Source organism: Natator depressus, chromosome 12 (assembly GCF_965152275.1).
Source record: "Natator depressus isolate rNatDep1 chromosome 12, rNatDep2.hap1, whole genome shotgun sequence".
In the NCBI taxonomy this organism is placed as follows: domain Eukaryota; kingdom Metazoa; phylum Chordata; order Testudines; family Cheloniidae; genus Natator; species Natator depressus.
Window position 1 is genome coordinate 8,345,957 of NC_134245.1, and position 25,528 is coordinate 8,371,484.

At 46.5% G+C, this 25,528-nt stretch overlaps 1 protein-coding gene across 1 annotated transcript in view; it reads right to left on the minus strand.

Annotated features, from left to right (window-relative positions):
- Positions 1-312: 312 nt before the first annotated feature.
- The window catches only part of NLRC5 (NLR family CARD domain containing 5), a 76,629-nt gene continuing 51,413 nt past the window's right edge, over positions 313-25,528 (minus strand). Inside the window, exons 28-47 of the mRNA XM_074969081.1 lie at positions 24,648-24,737; positions 23,859-23,924; positions 21,843-21,926; positions 21,648-21,731; positions 20,643-20,729; positions 19,399-19,479; positions 18,849-18,932; positions 17,738-17,821; positions 16,142-16,225; positions 13,665-13,748; positions 12,259-12,342; positions 11,573-11,656; positions 10,366-10,449; positions 9,209-9,292; positions 8,001-8,084; positions 6,721-6,804; positions 6,014-6,097; positions 3,029-3,112; positions 1,812-1,895; positions 313-394 (exon numbers count right to left, since the gene is read on the minus strand). Of these exons, the coding sequence (XP_074825182.1) occupies positions 313-394; positions 1,812-1,895; positions 3,029-3,112; positions 6,014-6,097; positions 6,721-6,804; positions 8,001-8,084; positions 9,209-9,292; positions 10,366-10,449; positions 11,573-11,656; positions 12,259-12,342; positions 13,665-13,748; positions 16,142-16,225; positions 17,738-17,821; positions 18,849-18,932; positions 19,399-19,479; positions 20,643-20,729; positions 21,648-21,731; positions 21,843-21,926; positions 23,859-23,924; positions 24,648-24,737 (1,666 nt within the window). The remainder of the gene's footprint in view (positions 395-1,811; positions 1,896-3,028; positions 3,113-6,013; positions 6,098-6,720; positions 6,805-8,000; positions 8,085-9,208; positions 9,293-10,365; positions 10,450-11,572; positions 11,657-12,258; positions 12,343-13,664; positions 13,749-16,141; positions 16,226-17,737; positions 17,822-18,848; positions 18,933-19,398; positions 19,480-20,642; positions 20,730-21,647; positions 21,732-21,842; positions 21,927-23,858; positions 23,925-24,647; positions 24,738-25,528) is intronic.

The window sequence follows — 25,528 nt, forward strand, 5'->3', positions numbered from 1 at the left end:
GGAGTATAAACAATTAAATCTCTCTTTGAGGTAGAAGGGAACTAAGGTGAGGAACAGAGAGGGCTTGCAGGGAGTAACCTTAGAACTCCTTAGAGGAAGCTGAGTTTGCAGTTTATATAATAGTTATTCGAGTTACAGATAAAGAAAACCTGTGTGTTCTGAGAGCAGGGCAAGAATGCTACATGCTTGCAGTGTTTATTTTTAGAATTCTGCTTTTTCAGTTTCTCTCGGCTCCTCTTCGGTGCAATTCCCCAGGGTAACAGTAACCTGCCCTACCAAATCAGTTCTTACTCATTTGCTGTTCTTCCTTTATCAAAAGAATGAGAAATGCAATCTTGCATCTTGCTTCGTAAGACTTTCTTCAATGTTCTTGGGTACTGGATTGCTCCAAAGCCTAAAACGACATTGCAATGGTTATCCGTGGTTAGAAAAATCCCCAGATAACCTTCCTCCTTCCTGCTGGGGTGCAGTTCATAACTGTCTGCCCCTAATCCACAGGGCCTGATTGGAGAGGGAGGCCTGGACCACTGGCACACGCGCCCAGTGGTGAGAGGGGCCTGGGTGTAGCACGGCTTTAGAGGCAGAGCTGCAGCTGGCGTTGGGGAGCACAAAGGCTTGTGACCTGCCAGCTGGGGTGGGATGAGTTGTCTATCTTGGGGGAGAGATTTCGGATTCAAAAGACAAGGGTTCATTGTGGTATCAGAAGTGGGAGGAAGAGCTGACCTAATAAACCCACACAAAAATATTCCAAAATGTAATGAGAGGGAGAAATGTGGGATGCAGTCATTCCTCGGGGTAGCAGGGAACAGCAAGTGATGCAGGAGTGCTCAGCATGATACAGCAGCAAAATAGACCAATGTCGTTTGGACCAGCTTGTGAAAGACATCACCTCACAAGACAGGGAGGGGGCCATCTCTCTCTCTCCAGCTCTGCTGTGACTGCACTTGGAATACTGTTCTGGGGGCCCCGTTACCGGGGGATATTGCCAAATTGGAGGGAGTTCCAAGAACAGCCACAAGAATGATCACAGCGCTGGAGGGACTAGGAAAGATGTTAAATGGAGTTCAATACCTAGAGACTGGCTAAGCAATGACTCAAGTTGGGAGAAACAAAGCAGTCTCCAAGCATGGGAAAGATGTAGTCACCAAGAGCGAAGATGGATTGTTTGTGGGAGAACACAAGGGAGTACAACCAGGTGTAACAAGATGTAGAAAAATGGAAGGGGAAATGCAATACCAGGATAAGCTTGCTGACAGTGAGATGTATGAAGCTGTCTAATAGCTTCCCAAGGGGAGTGGTGGGAGTCCCATGGAAAACCAGAGCAACAGAAAATGCACAATAAGGAGCAAACTCACACTGGGCAAAAGGATGGGCTAGATGGGACCTATGCAGTGGTGTTGTAGCTGTCTCGGTCCCAGGATATTAGAGACAAGGAGGGTGAGGTAATATCTTTTGCTGAACCAACTTCTGTTGGTGAGAGAGACAAGCTTTTGAGCCACACAGGGCTCTTCTTCAGGTCTGGCCCAGCAGAAGTTGGTGCAATAGAAGATATTACCTCACCCACCATGTCTCTGTAGATGGGAACTACAAAGTCTTTCCATCACTTCTTGCTATGACTGTTTCTGAGAGGGGCGAGCTCCTCTGCGGGGAAGAGTCTGTCTGGGAAGCCCACAGCGTTTTTAGGTCTGGGCCCAATTTAGTGTCCTAATCCGCTCCAGCGAACCCAGTGCTGATTGGTCAGTGGGGCGCCATCACCCTTACAAAAGTGGTACTGCCCCAAACCCCTGGCACCACCAGAGATGCGTGCTCACCGGATGACTTGAATTCCACAACACTTGGCGAGCTCCTCTGCTAGCTTTTTGGCACCCCGGGCTGCAATGCGGTTTTTGTCCAGGCTTTGAGAAATGGGAAAAGAATGTGCAAATGGTTTTCAGAACAGGCTAGGAAAAGACCGGCTAAGCTTCTGCTATGTACCGCAGCCTGCAATGCTCCGCAACACAGGTCAGGTTCAGAAGTTCTCCTTCCTCCTTTCCCTGTTTGCAAAAGCAAAGTGCACTGCGGCTGTTCACCACGGCCTCAGATTTGCTAGCATGGACCCCTGCATTTAAGCAGAACCTCAGTGGATCCCACTCCAGGATCAGTGCCAAGGACTGTCAGGAACGAACCCCCTTGTTGCAAACACGGGCATTCTTGCTAGTGCCTGCAGGCTTGTCTCTACTGCAGCAGTTGGCTCGAGTGAAGTACACTCTGTTTTGAAGTGTGGTGGCTCTCGCTGGAGTTACTGGACTAACTAGTCTATCCTGAGTGGTAGTGACCACATATCAAAACATTGGGAATTACACAGAGCGACTGGATTACCAGCACCCAGTGAGTGGATTAGCTGCTGATAGCTGGCGCTGTTGCATGGCTAGCTTAAAGCGCCACTTGACTCAGGCTAGAGATTTTTGTGTGTGGATGGGAGCTGAGTTCGGGGTAACACTCAAGCTATAACTCAAGTTAACTGTGCTGTGAAGACAACCCCTGAGTCACAGCCAGTGAAACTAAGCATGTAACAGCCTTAGAAACTGACACATCTAGCTTCCTTGGCCCCAGATGAATGACGTGGGAAAATAAAACAAACATTTAATAATGAAAAGTAAGTTTAACTACATCCATTTTACGGTGAAAAACCTCAAGAAAATTCCTTATTGAGCCAAATCCTCTCTCTCTCTCTCGCCTTTCATCGTAACTTTGAATCTCACCTAGTAGTCAACTGATATTTCTTTAGTGAATATAATTGCATGTTTACTTGCAGTGCATTATTGAGCTATTAGAGGTCTCTCTGCACTGTGTAGAGTTCCAGGCATGGTTCAGTCCCTGGTAAACAAAGCAGACTAAGCAAGCACTCAAGCTGTGTGGAAGCCTGTTTTCTTGTGTCTACAGTTCATAACTATTTCCTTTAACAAATGTCTCCTATTTAAGAAGGTCTGTGATGCCATATATGGAAATTCCCCTGGGGAAATACTTGATATTGCCATGTCACACTCACTCTAGCATCCTCAGCCTTGCCATTCTCGGGAGAACCGTGGCCAGCTCCAGGGCACCTTCATCACCAAGGCTGTTCCACGACAATCTAAATAAAACCAGAAACATCAGCTGGTTGGTCACCTGAGGCAAAGGAAAGCGTAAGCCCCCGAGATACAGCAGCAGTGCTTTGGTGCAGTCTCCATCACATACTAGCACAATGATTTTGGAGACCCAAAGTTATACAGTGAACCATGAGATTTTAGCAAGGGAAAGAGTTTATTTTGCTCTCACCCTGTGGGGAAACTTTCCCCTGTCACAGCCTAAGGAAGCTTTATTTTCCCCTTGCTTTCTACTCTTCCCCTTGAGGGACTACCTCACGGCCGCAATATCTTTCTACGCACGACAGGACTCCACAGAACTGAGTGGGATGCTGCTCATTCTGCGGGCCCGCTGACCCAGGGCGTGAGAGACAAAGAAATCAAGACTCGGGTCTCCTGTACATCAGCTCAGAACATTACAGCGAGGCAGCTCCTTGCTCTGTTCATGGTGTGAAACTGTCACAGCAGGCTGCAGCTAATGGGGCCCACAACAGCACCCGTTAAATTCTCCTGCCTGCCCTTTAATCTGAGCCCTGTATAACAGGATTTCATTTGACCTTTCAGAGAACGAGAGGTTTTGCTTTCTGGTTTGTTACCGAGGGAGTTTTTGTCCTGACTGGAAGGGGAGAGGCTCGGACTCCAGCTGTCCGCACCCGCTGAGCAGGGGGACGTTCCAAATGGCGCAGCGGTGAGGCTCCATGAAATGGGGGGGCTGCGGGTTTGTTGCAGTAACCGCAACTGTTAGTCGACATCACAACCTTTCAGAATTGCTGCAGGTTTCCGCACCGCCAGCCCTCGGATGCTGCCATCCGCAGCACAGACTAGCTCTTCCGCAACCGGCTCTGTGCGCCTTGCCGCAATGCAGAGCTACCGCTTCTAGCCAGGCGGTTCACCTTGGTGGCAGGGAGCAGCAGCGCAGGGAGCCGGCTGCAGAGAGGCTGGCTCCTGCCTCCGGCAGCAGCATCCAAGGGCTGGCAGTGCTGAAACGAGCCAGCAGCAGCTCGGCGGGGCAGGAAGCTGCAGCGCTTGTGGGGGCAGAGAGGGGCTGGGTATGCCACGGCTGCCTCTGGGGCAGGGGTGCCCAGTCCGCGTTCCCCTGCCTGCTCCGGGTTGCAATGGCAATTCCCTCCTGGGGTGGGAGGAAGCAGGGCTGGCTGTGAGGCAGAATTGTGGCTTTGGTGTGATTACACCATGTATTATAAAACAGGGACTTTTTGCAGGACCGGGGCCTTATATTGTGACAATTTCCTGGCCATTTAGGGAACTCACAAGTGTCACTCTGTTGCACCCCATCCACAAAGCTTCCCGGTGACAGAAGGATTAGAACTCAGGACTGCCTGCTCCAAAACCAGAAACCGATAACACCGCAACTAAAGGAGACTCTTCCTTACCCACTAGCAGTATAGGAGCTGAGACACATAGCTGAGCAGTTCTGATTCCAACCAATGGAAGGCAGTGACAGGCACACACGCTAACCAGTTCAATACATATAACCTGAGCGATTGTGAATGTAGAAAGTCAGCTGCAAGCCCCTGCTAGACTGCTAGGAAATTGGAAGTTGCCATAATGTTCACTGTGCAAAGTAGATGTAAAATGCTCCCATTCTGATCTGGTCGCTTTTCAGACCCACTTTACAATGGGACAGGGCAGCAGAGAATCAGGACCAGTAACTTGCTTCTCTCGCTCTCAAACAAGATGCCCTGATGCTGACAGTAAGGGGCGTATGTTAAAGGGGAAGGTTTGGGTTTCATTTCCACTGACCTGCAATTTCCATTCAGGTTTCAATAAGATACCATGATCGGGGCAGCAGGACTGTAGAAATTTTGGTGGTGCCCAGAACCCCCAGGACTCCCCCGCCTGCAAACTCCCCACACACACCTGCCTAAGGCTCTGGGAGGCAGTTTGGGGTTCAGGCGATTGGGGTGCACAAGGGGGTGGGGATGCTGGCTCTGAGAGGGAGTTTGGGTGCAGAAGTGGTGAGAGGTCAGGCTCTGGGAGGGAGTTTGGTGGGGGACGGGGTCTGGGGTGCAGGCTCTGGGATGGAGTTTGGGTGCAGGCTCTGGGCTGGGGCAGGGGATTGCAGGCTCTGGAAGGGAATTTGGGTGCAGCAGGCGCTGGGAACGAGTTTGGGTGCTGGGTGCAGGCTCTGGGCAGGGGGCGGGGGTGCAGGAGGGAGTGGGTGTGCAGGCTCTGGGAGGGAGTTTGGGGACAAAAGTAGGTGCAGGGGAGGGGTGGGAGTGCAAGAGGAGTTGGGGGGAGGGGGTGCGGGGTGCAGGATGGGGGTGCAGGAGGGGGTGAGGGGTGCAGGCTCTGGGAGGGAGTTTGGGGGCGAGAGGGGGTGGGGGTGCAGGAGGAGATCTGGGGGCCGAAGGGGGTGTTTGTGGAGGGGGTGTGGGTGCAGGCTCTGGAAGTGGATGGGGGGGTTCGATGCTTACCTGGGGCACCCCCTCCGGCAGCGGCTCCTAGGCGGGGCAGGCCGGGGGGGGGGGTCTCCTCACGCTGCTGTCTCCAGGCACCGCCCCTGCAGCTTCCCATTGGCCGCAGGGGCGTTTGGGGCGGGGGCAGCGCACAGCCCCCTCCCACGAGCTGCAAGGACCCGCCGGCAGCCACGTGGAACGAGCGCGCGGGAAGCCGCTCAGCCCCGCTGCGCTGCGGGTGGCGGCGGGAGCCCCTGGGCTGTTTTAAGTCGCCTGGGGACAGCAGGTGGGAAACTTTGCTGGAGCCGGGCCCCTGGGACAGGAATATTCCTGGTGCCCGGGCACCACGGGCCCATAGAACTCGCCGCCCATGACCGTGATAGCAAGGCAGGAATGAATGTGCACAGTAACCAAAAGACAGGCAGGTGCTAAAGAGTGTGAAATGGATATTCGGGCCCCGAGGCGATACATATACCCACGCCCTGGACTCACATGATGTCTTCAATGACGGGACAACGACTGAAGCCGAGGGCAAGGTGTTTGGAAACGCCATCGCTGATTCCACAGAATTTCAGTCTAAAGGGAAGCAGGATTTGGAAATAACAAATGGAATCGCTGGCCCCCACGGCCGGCAGGCAGTTTATCCCAGGGAATGTCGGGGACTCCATTCGCGCGTCTGCAATCCCCCTGGGAACGTCCACGCCGCATTTTACAACCCACGGCAGCGCGTCTCACACCCCGGATCTACAGACTCCGGCTCCTGCTGCGAACAGCTGTGTAGACACTGTGGTGAGGGCTATGAAACCCACCCCACCCCTAGGCTTCGGAGCCCGAACTCCAGCCCAACTGAGTGTCGACACAGCTGTGTTCAGCGCCGTAGCGCGAGCCCGAGTCTGCAGACCTGGGCTCTGAGACATACCCGTAAAGGCCCCACTCTTTGGGTCTGATCGAGGCAGGGGAAGTGCCTGGATGTGCTCCCCCATCAATCCATGGCCCTGCCTGAGGCCAATTCTCCCCGCCCTGTGTAAACTGGAGCAGCCACAGACCAGACCCCCGGGCCAGATCCTGAGCTGGCGTCAACGGGCATAGGTACACTGAAGTCAACACCAGCAGAGTATTAAGCCCCCCCTGGCTGGGTCACCACTACAATCTTGTCCTGAGAACCACAGCTCCACTGTGCCTAACGCAATTCAACTTACTCAATCTTCCTGAGCCGGGTGAACCGTGGAAGCCCCTCTGACAGGGTGCGGAGGGCACCTTCCCCAAAGCTGTTCTCTGACAAACTGCAAGGACAGTCAGAATGCACTGAGTGGTTGTAAGAAGCTGTGATCAGAGAAGAGACACTGGGCTGCTAACACTGGCAAAAAGCAGCCTCATTCCTTAACAAACAGCAGTGCTGAGGAGAGGAAGGATGGTCAGCGGCTAGCTTGGGGCTCGGGAACCCCAGGTTCAAGTCCTAGCTCTGCCACAGACTTCCTGTGTGACCTTGGGCAAATCACTTAACCTCCCTATGCCTCAGTTCCCCATCTGTACAATGGGGACAACAGCACTACCCTGCCTCACAGAGTGCTGTACGGGTAAATGCATTAAAGACTGAGAGATGGGTCATGTCAGTCCCTAAGAGAGAGAGACGTTGCTTTGTAAAACATACCCTGGATCAACGGTTCACTCCACCCACTTGTTTGCCGTGGGAGAGAATAAGTCAAAGGACCGTCTCTAACTGGTCTCTCCAGGGCTGAACCAAAGGTTATCTCAACTCTTTGGAAGTGTGAAGACATCGCTGACAGCTTGAAGTGTATCCTGGGGCAGAAGGCAAGTGCATTCTCACACTTACCAGCAGGTGGCATCCTGCTGTCATTTAACTTAAAGAGGCTGCTGATGAAATAAGCAAGTGAAGGGCATCAGCACAATTTAATTTGATGTCCCCGTCAGTTTTATTTTGGAAAATTATTTACTTCAGATGTAAAGAGTCGTGATCTAGAGGTTACAGAAGGAGTCCTTTATATTGAAAGAAAGGCATCCCAAAGCATTTTCCATTTGCTGTCTGATTATTTTGGGTGTTACCTCCTGTCACACACGGCATCCCACATTTGGGCCTAGGCTGGCTGGCAGATGGTGATGCTGAGGGAGGAATATCCTGATACCAGTGTCACAAAGAGGGAATATGCAGGGAAGGTCTCCCTGGACACTCTCTGTAACTCAGTTCATGAAGCAGGGTAGACCTAAAGGCTCTGTGCATTTGCACAGGGGCTTTAAACTCCAGGCCTCAGTGAAAGCAAGTGGAGTTTTGCCATTGATTTCAGTGGGGCCAGGATTTCATCCTACATAGTTGTAAATTCTACAAATTCTACACATAACTGCATACTATTGTTTGTACACTTAGTTTTACATGGAAGCCAATATATATTTCAGAGAGACAGCAGAGGTACACCAAGTCCTATTTCTTAAAACATCCCTATTAACTCCCAACTGCACCTACTTTATCTCTTCTAGCTGCTGGCATTCAACCAGGCCTTTGGCCAGCGGTGTTCCTCCAAGTGAACCAATGTTATTGGACTGCAGACTGGTGAGAGAAGAAATTCAGACACAAACTTTTCAGAAGAAAACTATAACAACTCCTTTGATATGCGACTTCCTGTCAAAGAAACAGCTGCTTTTCTGGAACTGACACCCAGGATTCAAACGGAATCACTGTCTTTGACATTTGCACCCTTCTTTATGAGACCTTGAGAACAGCGACAAGCCAGTGATCGGAATGTGGCTAGCAATTTGTACTCTAACTAGCCACCCCAATGTACCCTCGTTCACCTCCGTGCATCTGGAGGGTGAAATCTTGACCCCACTAAAGTCAAAACAAAACTCCCAGTTGACTTAAACAGGGCTAGAATTTCACACGTAACCTTCCCTTGCTTTTCACATGCGACGCTCATTCACAAAGCCGCTGTAGTTAAACAGAGAGATTTAGCTCTGCATGAATAAATGATGGACAAAGATCCTCCCAGTCACCATAAGAAGCAATGACCCCAGGAAATTAAAAGCCGCATGGCACAGCCTATTTGACCTATACCCATGGCATGGGGGAGTTTGTTCTAAGATAGTAGAGAGAGAAATTAGGGTCGTTTAACTGTTTTGCTACTGTGGCAGAGCAGGGCAATGTTCTATTAATTAGAGGTTTGGCAAAACTTCCACGTGAGGGTTAAAAACTTAGCACTACTCAGAGACACATAAGAGGTGACAAATTAATGAAGGGCCAGATGGATGCGCCTATTTACCCTCTCATCATATGAGAACAAGAGGACACCCATTAGCATTAACATGTAACGTATTCAGAACTGATTAAAGATCGTCTTTTATACATTTCCTAACTAATCTGTGGAACTGATTGCCACAAGATATTACCGAAGCCCAGAGCTTAGTGGGAATGAGGAAAAGATTTTATGATGGAATGACACTACTGTCAAGACCTATGGCAATAAATAGTAATCAAACTATGTTAGGAAGCAGGTAGGTAATGAAACCTGGTCTTGGCAAATCTTTGTCCACTTCATGCATTTTAGATTTGTTTAACCATGTCACCGATTCATTGTTCTCCTGCTTCCATGTTCAGTCTCTTTTTTATCAGCCCCAGTATTTCTGGGGTGCCCTGCCTCTTGGAATGTGAGTACAGAAGGGGAGGCAAGCACTTACTGAAGGATCTTCAAGTGGCCCATGCTCGGCAGAGAGAGGGAGAGTCTCGCGGCCGTCTTGTCTCCCACATGGTTCCTAGCTAATCTGAAAACAATATGAAACATTATTTATGATGAACTAACAGGCCTAATTCCTCACTCCCACCCATATCCGTGTGTCTACTGTTAATGTTCAGAGGAACTGCACATGCTGAGGGTAGAACATAAATCTCCTTACTTAACCCTTTGGAGACTGAATATACTTAGACACAGGAGTAATAGTTATGCTTCATAATCCAGGCATTAAACAGTCAATTAAAGCACGGTGTAATTACCCTGTGGTTATACTTCCTGATACCGCTGCGATTACCACTAACTCATACAACCAGTAGGATAATTAAATAATTCAAATCCTTGTTATTTCCCCTTTATCGACATAGAGATTAGGCCCCATTCCTTCAGTCCAGACTGCAGGGTAGAACCTCAGTCAGGGTCTTCAGCAAGACAGAACAGCCCTCTGCTACTTGAGCTAAAGGAGAAACGCCATCAGCTCCCAGTAGTAGTAGGCTGCTTTCCTCTATGTGCAATAGCCACTCGATGGGGATGCGACACTGGTGTGTTATGCCACCAGCACCCACGTGGCGTCCTGTTGACTCAACTGACTCGCATGCACAGTGAGCTGACTGCACTGTACGACTGGGGCCTTATGCTGTAATTATATTTTTTGATGCATGAGCCTAGTCCAATATCCTGCAGTCTGGAGGCTAACTGGGTGGGTTATGCATCTTAACTGCAACAGAAATAATTTTCCCCACTCTGGTTAAAGATTTTTATTATTTCATAGGATATTGACACCTCTCTTCTGCAAACGAATAGGGGGTTAGATGAACAGTAATAAATTCAGCGATGGTCCTCGGCTAACAAAGTCTCAAATCAGCCCCAACCCCCATTTTTAATATAGTAATAATTAGATAGCTTTCATATTTATTTCGTAGGTAACACATCAGGCAGATGTGTGGCACACTCTAAGCCCTGTGTTTCTGAAATCCTAGCTATTATTCTGTGTAAGGCTCGGGCTCCACTCCATTAACAAAGTCTGTACAGCCCATTGATTCCCCTGGGAAGACCAGACGTGAAGCCTCAGAACTTTGTACCAGCCAGTATGAATGTGGGACTCACAGTAACTCCTCGACATGCCTGCAGTGAGCCAGAGCCTCCGCGAGCATCTCCCCTCCAGCTGGGCCAATACTGTTCGCCGACAGGCTAAAATACACATGGAAATAGGCAGAGTCTGTCAATGGCTGAAAGGAGCCAGGATATACCAGATACAAATTAAGCCGTGGCACGAATGGCGCTTTCGCTGCAGATTGTTTCATGGCTGAGTGGCATGACAAAGAGCACAGAGCATCGTAATAACAAGCTACCACTGAAGCAGGCCCAGAGATGCCAATCCAAAGCTTGGCAAGAGACACACAGGTCTCTCCATCAAATAGCCTGGAAAAGAAAGGCTTTCTAATGCATTAGGTTAGACCATCAGAGAGGATGTTACCTTGCCATGACTGACCCCGAGGACCACACTTGCTTCACATGGCAATAAGTGATATGGCAGACCGAGTTGTAGGAGAGAGATCTTTATTAAGCATTCTGAGTGGGCAGTGTTACAGGCCAAGGCGCTACAAGTTATATGCAAGCAACCTGGCCCCAGCTTATCTTGCCAAGCCCCTGGTGTCACACTGAACTAGAGCCTTCTGAATACCCGACCCCTCCTTCTCCAGTCCTACTTATTATATTGCACTCCTGATGGCTGGCGAGCACTGGCATGGGGAGCCTATGGCTGCTTTTTCTCTTAGCTGGTGTCCCCTTCGTGGCCTAAGATTCGGGGCGAATTTCCTTACCAGCTGAAACTGGCCAGAAAGAAATTTCTCCATTTCCCCCCGGCTTTTGTTAGGAAATCAATGTAGTGGCGATGGGACGTGGTGCTTTGAAAGCCCTAGAGGCTGAAACCCTCCATGTAGCTACAGAACAGGTAATGCACGGGGTAGGAAAGTGTACAACCATCCCATCAGGCCAACACACCAGGGCATCCACTCCCTGTGGCATATTCAACCGTTGGCCTCTAGGTCTCCAATAACGGGAGAGACTTGTGCTGCTTTTTGCGACGCGGACACTTGTCCGCTAAAAACCGTATTGAGATTACTGCATGGCCAGGACATGGCAGCAAGTTTCAGTCACAAAGAGCCTGATCCAAAGCCAATTGCAGTCGATGTGGGAGCCTTCCCAGTAACGTTTATGCAGGTCAAATAAAATCAGACACGAACATTCCCCCCAACCTTGGCTCTAACTCTAATTAATCCCATTATTCAACCCGAAATATAAAGCGACTCACTTGACTCTCTTTAGATTTTGCATTTCCGGCAGGAGCGTGGCTATTTTTTCCAGACCAACATGTTCAATCTTGTTATGGCTTAAACTTTAAAGGGAAAAAAAAGCCACATTATGAAAGAAAATGCCGAGTTGCCCACTGAGCGCAATGTCTTGTTTAATTGCTCTGATCTGTTGGAGGGAACCAAAATCATTTCACTATTCACAGCTGAATGAACTTCAAAAGTCTAAAAGGTGTTTGTTCTTACTGCGTCTTGTGTTAGAAAAGAGACTGAGCTTGGTTGCAATGAAGAAAACTAACCAAAAACAAGGGCCGCAGACTGGATCTAGATTCAAACTTTTCTAGATCTTGGGAGTGCTGGGACCAGTTCTCAGAGACCGCTACAATACACAGCTCCTGATCCAAATTTTGACAGAGGGTGTTCAAACTTGGAGTTTTGGTTGAACCCATTATATGCCATTACACGTGCCAGCTGCTCGGCTCGGATCAGACCAAAACTTGCTCAGATTTTGCACCTGAAGTTTTGGTTTGATCCCATCTCTAATTCAAGCAGCCCAGACACTTGAGCATTAGCAGCCTCCGTAAAACTTGCTGCTTTCATATAACTGCACCTAAAAACACCCCCTGGCTTGAGCTCTATAATCCATCCCCATCACTAGCAGAGACATTACAAGAAAGGAGGAACCCACTTGATTTCTTCCATATGAGGAGCATTCTTCAGAGCTTCTGCCAGGTGGGAGCAGCCTTCATTACCAATACTGTTATTGTTCAAGCTGGAGAGAATATTAATAAAATACCACACATTAGGCTGTTATTCAGTTCATGGCTTTATAGACAGAGGATAAAATTCACCTCTGTGCAGAGGGGCAGTGCAAGGTCTATGGGCCATCTGAGTCCCACTTAAGTCTTCAGGACAGGGATATAAATGGAATGCAAGTGGTGCATTGGTGTTGGAATTCAAAAAGAAAAAAGAAATCTGTGCACTGCATCGCCCTGCTTGAAACAAATATGCTATCACCAGTCTCTGAAACAGCTGCATGTATCCACAGTAACCACTGAACAGTATACTTAACAGCGAAATGATCAACTCCATGGTCTCCTGGAACATAACTGTAATGCTATCGCGACTGGAGATTCCGATGGCTGTGCAAGTGAAAGACCCCTCTGTGCTCCCGCAAAGCAGGAAATTATCATCTTGGCCACATGTTTGTCTATGAACTGGACCTACATGGGGAGTTCTTGTGGGCTCACTGGGTGCATGTGAATTTTTCCGGGTGCATCTGTTTTGCTCAGCTTTGCAAATCTGCCCCTGAATGTTTCCTCTTCTCAGTGTATTTGCTGCGAGGAGGAGGGTGGACACTTTTTAAAATTTTAAATATTTTTAAAAATGCTGCTTTCTCATGACTTAGTCAGTAAAAGTAGGGACTACCAAAAATAGCAGAGTAAGGGGGCAAATACTGCAGCTGCTGCTAGCATCCCTGCAGAATAGTAGAACAGTCCAGCACCTGTTTGCTAAGATAGTTATCTCTTTATGTTAGTATTTATCTGACCCCCTCACTGCATTATCCCAGGATAGACTGGTGGCAGAGTCTTGTTAGGCCCAAAGCAATGTTTGGCATCATGGGAAGGATTCAGACTGCAGGACCCGAGTGACTCAGGCATTAACAAACATCCTCAGAACAAACCTGTGAAGTAGGGACAGGATTATTACCCCTATTGCATAGAGGTGAAACTGAGGCACAGACCTGCTCAAGGTCACACAGGGTGTGTGGCGGAACTGGAAAAATGAACCTCCATCTCCTGAGACCCCAACCAGTGCCATGTACACAGGCCCAGGTTGCTTTGATAGCAGGCCTGTCTACAAGGAGGTCAGACATACTCACAATGGAAACTTTCCTTCTTGATTCTAGCTCAGTGCACAGAACATACGCAGATTCCTTAGGGCTAAATCTGCTCTCCAGAGACTACGCAGTAGCTAAGCTGGGCATCTCTGTGGGAAGCTCAGGGAATGAATCACAAAAGTTCCTTCCCTCACCAGTGTGTGTATGGCCCAGATAACACTACAGGACGTGAAGGCCTGCACAGACATACTTACAGGAGTCTTTTCAGTAAAGGCATTTTGTGAAGTCCTGGCACCAGCATGCGAATGGCCGTGTCATCGAGTCCCAGGGAGCTGAGGCTAAGAGGCAAATGGACACAGGAATGAGTGTGCACAGATCTAAATGAATAGTTCACACACTGTGACCAGTCTGCTAGGCAGGAGCTGTCAAAGCAATGGGAGGCTGACGGAGGCTAGCGTTAGCTCTCTATGGAAGCCGTGTCGTTATGTTGATCCCGCATGGTTAGGAAAGGGAAGCCTCTTAACTGTCGTGTAAACGTTTTGCAGCTCTGTATCCTGCACAGCGTGGGGCTGCTGAGGAGACTGTAATGGGAAATACGCTTTTCTGGAGTTACAAAGACCCTACCCCCTGAAGTCAATGGGAGTTTTGCCATTGACTTCAGTGAGCGTGGGATGAGGCCAAAGGTGCATAAAACACATACACAGCATGAGAGGCAAGTTCTTCATTTCCTTTCAGCTGAAACTGACCCCAGGAGACACGGAGAGAAGAAGAGCTGCCTCTCTGAGACCTCAAGCAATTACAAAGGCTGAGAATTGCAGGGTCATTATTAACAGAGACGGGTAGAAATGTTTCAGACGTAAGAATTCTTCACTTTTGCTTCAAAACCAAAGATACCATGAAAGCATTTTGAGATTCCCCCACCTGCCAATACATTCACTTCTCAATGGAAATTTATGATGAGAAAGTATATTGCTCTTCAATAGGTTGTTTTGTTTGGTTGGTTGTTTTTTGCTTTCCCAATTTTGACTGGACAGCTTAGTCATATGGTGGGATCCCACCTCCCCTCCCTCCCCCAGCCCAAAATGAAAATGTTCATTTTAGGATATCACCAATTTTTAAAGCAAATAAAAATTTGATAATGGAAAAATAACAGAGCTCCTTATATCAGAGATCACATAGCTTTTGTAACAGGTGGTTACTATTTTGGGAATTTGAACAAAATAAATACACTGATAATGATTAAAGGTTGCCCAATCACAACTAGGTCTCTTTTGCAGGTAACAAATCCAGGTTATAAATAAGATTTATTAATACTTGTATGGAAAGTTAATGTATGTCAATAAGAATAAAATTTTAAAAAACCCAGTGAGATTTCCAATAATTGCTAGAACATCTTTTAAATTGCACATCCTGTTATTTCATTGATGGTCACAACACTAGGGTTTATGTCTGATTGTGTGACATGGATGTTAGAAAATCCATGTATTAAGTGTAGAAAAATGAATAGAAGCAACAGTGAATTATCAAAAAGAAAAGAAAAATCTGTGGAAAATTAGGAAAATAAAATAAGTCAGTCCTTCTAAAAACCATGGGAAGTAAAATGTTTTAGAAATTCTTTTAATTTTCTTTTACCTGCTCTCATTATAAAAGGTGTTGATTTTTCAATGTTCTTTACAAGAACCAGGTAAAACAGGCAGGTTCAAGACACTAACAATTCTGCAACATTTAGCCTGTAAGATCTTTGGGGCAAGGATGCTGTTTTCTAAGGGTGATGCCTCTACAGTGATATGAATGATAAAATAATTTACTTTCCGATCTTTAGGTTGCAACACTCGTGACTAGAGCTGAACAAAATTCTTTGCAATAGTTTATTCCTCAAAAAATGTAGTTTGGGGTCGACTGAACCATTTATGATTTTGGGTCAAATTCGGCAAAGAGTTTTAGCCAGAAAAAGTCAAAACTTTTCATTTCTACTTTTTCAAAAGGAAACATTCTGATTTTTCGTTTCAAAACATGTTTCATTTAGAAATTTAGCTAGATTTATTTAAAAAAACAAAACCAAAAAAGGATAAATACACCCAAAAACAAAATTAAAAAAAAAAACTTGACAAATTAGTTTCAGGTCAAAGACGTTTTGTTTGACCAGAAACAATTTTTTTCTGGATTTTTCAGTTCAGTCACAGAACCAAAAACTCAGTTCTTCTCTTGGCATTTCTCAGGACCATTGTGTCTTGGTCTAGTGCGAGATCTTGGTCTGGGTGCCTTCCTATGGCTGGCCCTCCAAAACAGGAGGAATCAGAGGTGTATCATGGGTAGGTTGTACAGCAATGCGCAAAAGTGCTTCTGTAAATGCCATCTGCTGCCACTAGAAGGTGCTACCTTCCTGGATGTGGTGTATCTTCTAACACTGCAGTGTGGTTCCTGAGATTACTGCCTTTCTGCAGTGGGACACGGGTGTGCACACCCACTGCAGAGGTACTGAGGACACCAAAGCACTTGGCCTGTACACAGAACTCTGCTCTCCCTGCCCTAATCACACATTACTAATCCTGTTCTGCCCATCCTTAGTTGCAAATACCAAGGAATTCATACTTCTCCCGCAGCTGATGTCTCCCAGCCATCTGTGTGGTTACACTCCTCCAGGACACACAGCTTGTAAGTAACTGCAGTTTAATCATAAAATATAGACTGGCCTAACAGGGTCTAGATAGCACCAGGATAATAAACTTACTTAAGCTCTTCAATAGCATGGCATTGCTGCAACCCTGCAACCAGGTGTCCCATTCCGCTTGGCGTAACACTGCTGGACATCAGCCTGAAAAACCAGTAACAGCACCGAATGAGAATGACTTACATTCAGGCAGTCCAACAAGATAGGAGATATAGGAATCACTTCCCTCACCATTGACGTGCAGCTGCTTCTGGGGTGGAATGCAGAAGCTTTTTATCAGCATAAAACACAACCGGGAAGTTGGGAAGTGTTAACACCAATTGGTACCCACATACTAAAACGCTAAGAGCCTGATATTTCCAAATAAAATCGTAGAGGGGAAATTAGATCACCAGAATGTAATTAGTATTTGGCCAGGGTCCCAGGGCTGGTACTCATACTCTTGCAAAAAATCCCAAAGGGTCTTTAGAAACCATACATGGACATGGGATCTTGGCTTTATACCCAAACATTACAGCTCTGCATTAGTTTCTCCCCGTTAATCTTGAATCTTTTCAGAATTGGGGGTCTGCATAAAGGTAAGGACCCCTCAGGGCAAAGTTTTTGGAACGTGAGGAGCCAAAACACATGAGAAGAGTACGTTTTTGTGATTTCCAGCTCCGTTTTACAGACCCAAGAGAACTGGATAGTCCAAAATGTTGGGTGCTGATCTGTACTGACTCGGACTCTCTGCAGGCTCTGCCAACAGCAACAGAGAATGAGTCCCAAAAGATTGTATTATGCAAAGATACAGTCTATGGGCCTGATTCTCATTTAGCTAAGGCCACTTTACACCACTCTGGGAGTATAAAGGGGCCTTAAAGTGAGAATAGATTATATTTACACCCTTAAGTCCCTTTTACATGACAGGAGCAGGATAAAATGGCCACAGTGTACATGAGAATCAGGCCCTCTGTCTTTATATGTTTTTTCTTAAAGGAAGGGGGCAGGAAGTGATAATTTCTCTGAAATCTTGCACGACGACTAAATGCTCAAGTGCCCCTTTCCAACAATTCACAGAAGAACATTCTAGAACATATGACATGTTAACACGCAGATGTGTGGAAGTTGCAACGTTCATGTCTGAATTCCAATTTTCCCACCCAATGGGTCTGCGGTTTGGCCTGTTACAAAGTCCCAGGCCAGCTATGGAGTTCTGATGCTGATTCAGGTCTGAACTTTTCTGCACTTCAGAAAAGAGCTTTGATCCAGGCTGCTCCCAAGAACCCAAAGCTCAGAGAAATCATGAAAATACATGTTTCAGAGTAACAGCCGTGTTAGTCTGTATTCGCAAAAAGAAAAGGAGTACTTGTGGCACCTTAGAGACTAACCAATTTATTTGAGCATAAGCTTTTGTGAGTGAGCTGTAGCTCACGAAAGCTTATGCTCAAATAAATTGGTTAGTCTCTAAGGTGCCACAAGTCCTCCTGTTCTTTTTATGAAAATACATGTTTGGATTTAGCCAGCTGCACAGATTGCATAGGAAGGAGAGAGTTTCATGGGGGTAATGGGCCGGGGAAAGGGCAAGTGCGGGCGGTAGGGATATCTGCTTAGAATGAGCCATAGTTCATGAAGTAGAACATTCAACAGTAACGAGCTTTTTAGATAATTACTTACTCAAACTTCCTCAGCGTTGGAAAAGTCAGAAGCGCACTGGCTAGCATTGCTTCTTCAGCATTGTTGAGATCAATATGAGACCAGCTGCAAGGACGAAAAAGCACATCCTCTCAGCGACACACAAAGCTCTGAACAGCCCACAGCTGCCTTGGCGTGGTATGATGCTTGCGATTGTTCTGCGTGAGTTAACTGATCAAGGGCAGCCTGGCTGCTGACCCACATCCAGGTCAACAGTCCATTAAGAAGCACTTCAAGGTATACGGAATAAGCCACATTTGCCCCCTTGTTGTTAGAGCAACATAATCGCATTGTGATGCCAAGCCAAATGACCCCTGCATTCCCAGGCTCTGTTCTCCAAGCTTTCATAGTTCATGGAATTTTAAAGCCAGAGGGCACCATCGGATCATCTAGTCTGGCCTCCTGCGTAACACACACAGGGGGAGGAGCTTGGGTTTGTCAAATAGCGCAACTGTAAGCTGAGTCTCTCTAGGTTTGACCACCCCAGGTTTTCTTGCATGAGTCAGCTCAGTCAAAGTATTTCAAGCACCAACCAGTAAAGAGCGAATCCTCAGCCCTAAGAGCCAACCGGGAAATGGCTGGCAAGGAGAGACAGGCCTTCTGTTGTGTCCCCGGGGTGCCGTTTGGAATTCTCATACACTCTACAATGCCAGCAGAGCACGTATCACGAAGTGCACAGCATATGCGCCAAACCAAGCACGTCTTGCTAACATTCCCACGCCCTCGGTGCTCACTCGCCGTAGGGCGTGCGTGTCTGAGTGAGCTGTAGCGACGAGCTGTGGTCAAGCCACATGCAAGAACTGCATGTTAGATGGTACGTGTATTGCTGTGTCTAGCCATCTCCTTCACTGGGGTCACTTAGGGCTAAATTCTGCTCAGAAGTTCACCCTTCTGGGGCTCCCGTTGGCTTCAGTGAGGTTCGACAGGGTGCATATGTCAGGGGAGAATTGACTATTGACTACCGTTGCTTCTTTACATGATTTTCCAACTCCCCAGTCCCAGTTTCAGAGATGCATCTACTCTTTCTGTGCACCAGGACAAGAGAAACTATTTCCTTCCTGAGATAAATTGCTACACCGCTTTGAGAACTCACCTCAGTTCCTGAAGCTGCGTGCATTTCTCAGTAACCCTCTGGAGAAAGTGAATGTGCTTTGCTTCCAGCCTGCACTGGTTCAACCTGCAGGGTGCAGATACACACAAATGCGACCGATCAACGTCAATGACAATCAACCCAGCTCACGCTTACACAGGGCCTTGCAGCCTGCAGCAATGGCTTTTCCATGCTATATGGCTGGGCTTGAGAGCAGAGCTGCACAAACCCAAGCTCCTCCTTGATGTGCCGTGCCCATTCCAAAGTCTGGTGTAGAGTCAGGGGAACTTGGCCCTTCCCCACCTCTGGGTGCCCATAGTTAGAAGTCTCTGCATTCTCCCAGGCACAAGGACTGATTTCTCTGGCCAGAGCATGAAAGATCCCTTCCATGCACACCCTTGCAAAAGGAAGTGTCAAGCTGACCTGGGTCTTAATGTATTCAAGGCTTCTACTTATTCAGGGTACAATAGGAAAGCTAGTGAGTTCCTTTATTGGATGATCAGTCAGAGGGAGCAACCTGCAATGAAAACCACAACCAGATGCACCTCCTCACCTGCTAACCACAGACTCCATCTTCTCCGTTCGACAGGGGAACCCTATGCCCACTTGAAGGAGACCTTTGTCTTTTGATATCCTAGGAGAAGATGGAGATGACAATACATCACAGGCCCAGACCTTGCTGGGTGCATGATACAAATTGTTTCAAACGCCCTGTAGCAAAGGCTACTTTCCACAAGATGGGACAGAGCAGAAGAGCGCAGGCAATCGGAGTTTACTTGTTGAATGACTGGAAACCATCTATGCCTAAGGACTTGACAGCATTCGTCCAAGGCTGGTTTCCAAACACAGGCTTTTATTTTTAGAAAAGGGACTGAAAACAGCAGTGTGACAGATGGTAATTTCCTGCAAGATTCCAGAGAAACCTTATTGAATTAAGTTAAATCTTACTGAATTGAGTTTTTGGGGTCCATTGTATAAAAATGCAATTGTTTATGTGTTCTGTAGGCTTGTATGGAACTTTTCTAGAGATGTGACTAATGGAAATGTTAGGAACTTCAGAGACCCGTGGATGGACTAAATTTGTCCTGAGTGTGCTAGGTCTGAGCTAAGGCTGTTATGAATTTATGACCATGGAAGAGACATCTGGGTCGGGTTTGCCAGAGCCCATGTTGGAGTTGGGGTGATCTCGGTTAAGCTTATTAGCATGCACCTAGGTTCTTTATTTGTTTTAATATTTTCTTTGTCATGCTTTTACCCTAAGAATACATTAACTTGCATAGAATCATAGAATATCATGGTTGGAAGGGACCTCAGGAGGTCCTCTAGTCCAACCCCCTGCTCAAAGCAGGACCAATCCCCAATTTTTGCCCCAGATCCCTAAATGGCCCCCTCAAGGATTGAACTCAGAACCCTGGGTTTAGCAGACCGATGCTCAAACCACTGCGCTATCCCTCCATAGGAAGAAATGTAGCTTAACTGAAGGCTAAGGGCATTGGACTAGATGATCTCCTGAGGTCCCTTCCAACCCTGATATTCTATGATTCTAAGGCCATTATACTGTTGTTATTAGTTTCTGAAGAGAAAGCAAGCAGGCCTGCTTCGGCTGCCTGCCTTTGCTGGTGAATTCACAGCATAACCAGGGAGCTGTGGAGCCTGGGTAGAAGGGAGAGATGTCTCCACCCAAGCGAGGTGACAGCTGGCGACCCAGAAGCCTGAGAGCAGGTGTCTTTCCTAGACTGTTGAGGGGGAATTACAGGCCCTGGATCTGTGACAAGCAGCTGTTCAGGCTCCACTTACGTGATCTCTGTAACATTCCCGTGGGGTTGGACGGCCATCTGCAGAAGGCTAGCGACACTTTCATTCCGCACCCATGGCTCTTCAATGCTGCAATTTCAAAACACAGGCAGCTTTGCTTTATTTCGTAAGCATCGTTTATCTAAACTACTCCCATCTCGATGCTACGTCCCCGTATGTGTCTGTACAGCCCTTGGTTCTCAGCTCACCATACACAGAGGGGCTACCTCGGGGGAGGAAGCACAGTACAAACCGGAAACAAGGGGACGTTAACCTCAATTTTTTCTCTTTTTACCCCCAATATTTCTCCTTTTTTCCCACCAGCTGTAATGAGAAGACAGGATATGGTGTCTCCACCACAGGGTAGAAGATGGCAACAGTAGCAATGCAAAACAGTTTGGGACAGGAAGTAAAGAATTAATTATTCAAATGAAATGTTGCAGGGACAGGTTCTTTTTCCCTTTCCTCCTATGTCAGGAGAGGTGTTTAACAGGTCACTTCACCTTGAATGGTCCCTCGAGACATGCGTTAACTATTTATGCTAAGCAAAATAGTTCCACCTTATGTTGACCTGTGACACCCTGAGTACCGTTCCCAGACCTGAAGAAGAGCTCTGTGTAAGCTCCAAAGTTTGTCTCTTTCACCAACAGAAGCTGGTCCAATAACAGGTATCACCTCCCCCATCTTGTCTCTCTAATATCCTGGGTAGTGCCAGCAGCAGAGCGCCCCCTTACGCCATGCTGGACACAAAGGGTTTGTCAACAGTGGGAAATAGCCCAGAATAACGATTCCACAGTAGAACAGCTATTGTGCTCTAAATTCACAGCCCCGCTTATTTCACACTATCTTCTGTGTGCAGACAAACGTTAAATCACTGCTGACTCAGATGGCAACTAAATCCCAGCCCCTCTGCCTTCCATACCTAGATGTTATTTTCAGCAGAATTGGATCTTAGCCTATCAGAACCAAAGTGGGTTTGACGCACTGAGCACTAGAACCATTCTGTACCTTATTCGCAGCGTTCCCAGACTTTTCCTCAGTGCCCGCAAGAGATCTTCCACTGCCTTGGTTGTCATGTTGTTGTTTGTTGATCTAGAATCATAGATCATTGCGAAGAAAGGTTTCAAAACATTTAAAACACGAACAAAATATTGTTAGGCAAAGTTCCGTCTACGCCAGATTTCTCAGCAGTATCTAACTCACATGTACGCCGTCAGGTTGGTGCACTTTTGCAGTAGAGAGAACAGCTTTGGCAGGTGTTCTGGTTGAAAGTTGCACTCCGTTAGTCTGAAAGAATGGGGGAGAAAACTGTATTAGTTCCTTCTCAGTCATTAGTCCCTTTGATCCAGAAATCGCAGGTATTGAGGGCATCTTCTGAGAAAAGAGGAGGGACATCTGAATGCTAAAACACTGTGAAAAAGATTTTTGGTAAAATCTTAAAAGAGTTCTTTGATATGCTATGATGCAGCCTATTATGAGGGTTCTTTCCCTCTACCTTCCACAAAATACTCCTCTGTAATTGAAGCACAGGGATGGATAACTACTGACGATTAAGAGTTAAGAGATGAACAAGGGATCCAGATACATTTAGCAGAGACTGGTGGGATAAAGAATTACAAGAGATCAGAGCTACAGAGCGAGTGTGTGCAGATTTTTCTCTCTCTCTCATATGAAGGGACTATTATTGCAAGGAAACCAGGAGGAAATACCTGATGGACCAATTTTTAAAAAGGGTAAATGGGATGACCTAGGTAATTATAGGCCTGACATCAATCCCAGGCAAGATAATGGAGCAGCTGATATGGGACTCGATTAATAAAGAATTAAAAGAGGGAAATGTAATTAATGCAAATCAACATGGGGTTTATGGAAAATAGATCCTGTCAAACTAACTTGATATCTTTTTTTGATGAGATTAGAAGTTTGGTTGATAAAGGTAATAGTGTTGACATAATATAGACTTCTGTAAGGTGTTTGAATTGGTACTGTATGACATTTTGATTAAAAAACTAGAACAGTATAAAATTAACATGGCACAAATTAAATGGATTAAAAACTGGCTAACTTATAGTTCTCAAAATGAAACTGTAAATGGGGAATCGTCATTGAGTGAGTGTGTTTCCAGTGAGGTCCAGCAGGCATTGGTTCTTGATCCTACACTATTTAACATTTCTATCAATGACTTAGAAGAAACCATAAAATCATCACTGATAAAGTTTGCAGATGACACAAAAATTGGGAGAGTGAAACAAAGAGGATTCAGAGAGACTTGGATCACTTGGTAAACTGTGCACAAGCAAACAATCTGCATCCTAAAATGGCTGAAATGTAAATGTATACATCTGGGAAAAAATAACGTAGGCAACACTTCCAGGATGGGGGACTCCATTCTGGGAAGCAGTGACTGAAGAAGATTTGGGTGTCCTGGTGACTAAGTAGCTGAACATTGGCCACATCATCACACTGGATGCTCAAGAGCTAATGCGATTCTGGGATGCATAAACAAGGGAATCTTGAGTAGGAGTAGTGAGTTTATTTGGCACTGATGTGACCACTGTGGGAATACGGTGTCCAATTCTGGGGGCCACAGTTCAAGAAGAATGTTCATAAATTGGAGAGGGCTCAGAGAAGAGCCATGAGAATGAGTAAAGGATTAGAAAACATGCCATATATTGATAGACCCAAAGAGCACAATCTATGTAGCTTATCAAAGAGAAGGTTAAGGGGTGACTTGATTACAGTCTATACGTTTCTACATGGGGAACAAATATTTAATAATGGGCTCTTCAGTCTAGCAGAGAAAGGTGTAACACGATCCAATGGCTGGAAGTTGAAACTAGACAAATTCAGGCTGGAAATAAGGCATACATTTTTAATGATTAGAGTAATGAACCATTGGAACAATTTACCAAGGGTCATGGTGGATTCTCCATCACTGACAATTTTTCAAACTAGATTGCATGTTATTCTAAAAGCTTGCTCTAAGAATTATTTGGGGGACGTTCCATGGCTTGTTTTATACAGGAAGTCAGACTAGATGACCATAATGGTTTTTTCTAGCCTTGGAATTGATGAATATGCCATTTGTTACAGATATTATATCATGCAATTCCTTAGGATCTAGAGGGCAAAGAGATGTTTTTCATTCTTCTCTAAAGAGGGGAAGACTCTAGCTTTTTAAAGGAGATTGAAACACGCACAAAATACTCATACAATTACCTCAAAATCTTCCTTGGTTCATCTTCTCTTGTGAACTTGATGAGTGACGTTGCCTTGGAGCACAAACTGCACAGACAAGACCACACAAGTTTAGGATACTCTGCGCTTTGGACAAGTCTCCAAGGGGCCAGACTTTTAGTTTAGGTGCACAACTGCCTGTGCAAAATATGCCTGCAACTGTGTACCTGATACGTGTTTGCATTTAGCCTGTGTTTGCATGCCACTGACGGAGGGATTCATTGCGTTCAAAGCCTCCAAAATGAAAACTAAACAGCAACTGAACAATAAAGAACTGAAGGAAGAACCTGCTTAGCAGATTATAACGTTGAGCAGAATCAGTACTGCCCGTGGACTATACTTTTGTCAGGCATGGAAGAGAGAAAAAAACAAACCCAAATTCAGTAAATCAAGGATAATTTTTGGCAGTGTCACACAGAAATTAGAGAGTTCTAAAATGAAAATTTGGATTTTCAGATAGCGGAGGCGGGCTAGTGCTCATCAGAAAATGTACATGCATCTATATTTGCACACACGATGCCCAGATTTGCATACATAAAAAAGGACTTGCACCTACAGAATAAGGTAATTGCACAGCTAACTTTGTCGTTTGCATATGCAAAAGTTCGTTTGCATATGCAAAAGATCATTTGCATACAGACATTTACATTTTGTAGGAATGGGTGCATGCACACAAAAAGTTAAGTTGGGTGAAAATGTGGCCCTGGTAGTCAATATATAAACTTTAGGATAATTAAGTGAGAAACAAGAATTAATGACGAGAAACCATACCTGACTTGAACTTCTGTTACATCTCTGCATGTGGAGAGGGTGTTGATTAGATGCAGAACACCATCCTGAGATATTTTGTTATGGCTGAGGCTACAACAATAGAACATGAAGATTCATATAGTATTGGAAATCTCAGTTACAGCTACTGTTATATTTTGATGCAATTTGGTGCTGTCAGCGTAAGGCTATGTCTACAAATAGACATATAGACACCCGCGGCTGCTCTGTGCCAGCCAACTTGGGCTCACGGGCTGGAGCCTGAGCTCTGGGAGCCTCCCCCCTCGCAGGGTCCTAGATCCCAGTCTCTAGCCCGAGCCCGGAAGGCTATGCAGCGGTGAAGCAGCCCCAAAGCCCGAGTCAGCTGGCATGGACCGGTTATGGTTTTTCTTTGTTGTGTAGACATAGCGAAAGAGTCTTGTGCTGACATTTGAGGAGAATGAACATTTGCAAAGGGACACTCAGAGTTTTCAAATCTGTGAGAGACTAAAGGGTCTGTATCCCCTTTAATACTTGTGTGTACCTCCCTTTATGCCTAACATATTGTGGCAAAGTCTCTCCTTCACTGCCTGGGCATAACTGCACTTACGTGACAGTCTCCTGCCTTTCCCATGCATTCATGGGTTGAGCGGCATCCCCGCCACCTCAAGCTGTATTAGGAGATGGAACTTCCTGCTAGGAAGTGCCACTAAAATAGCAGCTCCACCCACTGCAGAAAGCTGCTGAATGAATCGGGGGAGACTGGAGTTCTCTGTTTATCTGTGGAACAGGCACAGCTCAAGCACCAGCCAGAGACTCCAGCCCGCAGGGGCAGATGCAGCCAAAGCTGCCATCTCTGGACTTTCACAGAACTTCCTCCTGTCTTGTGGACTTTCTCTGCCCAG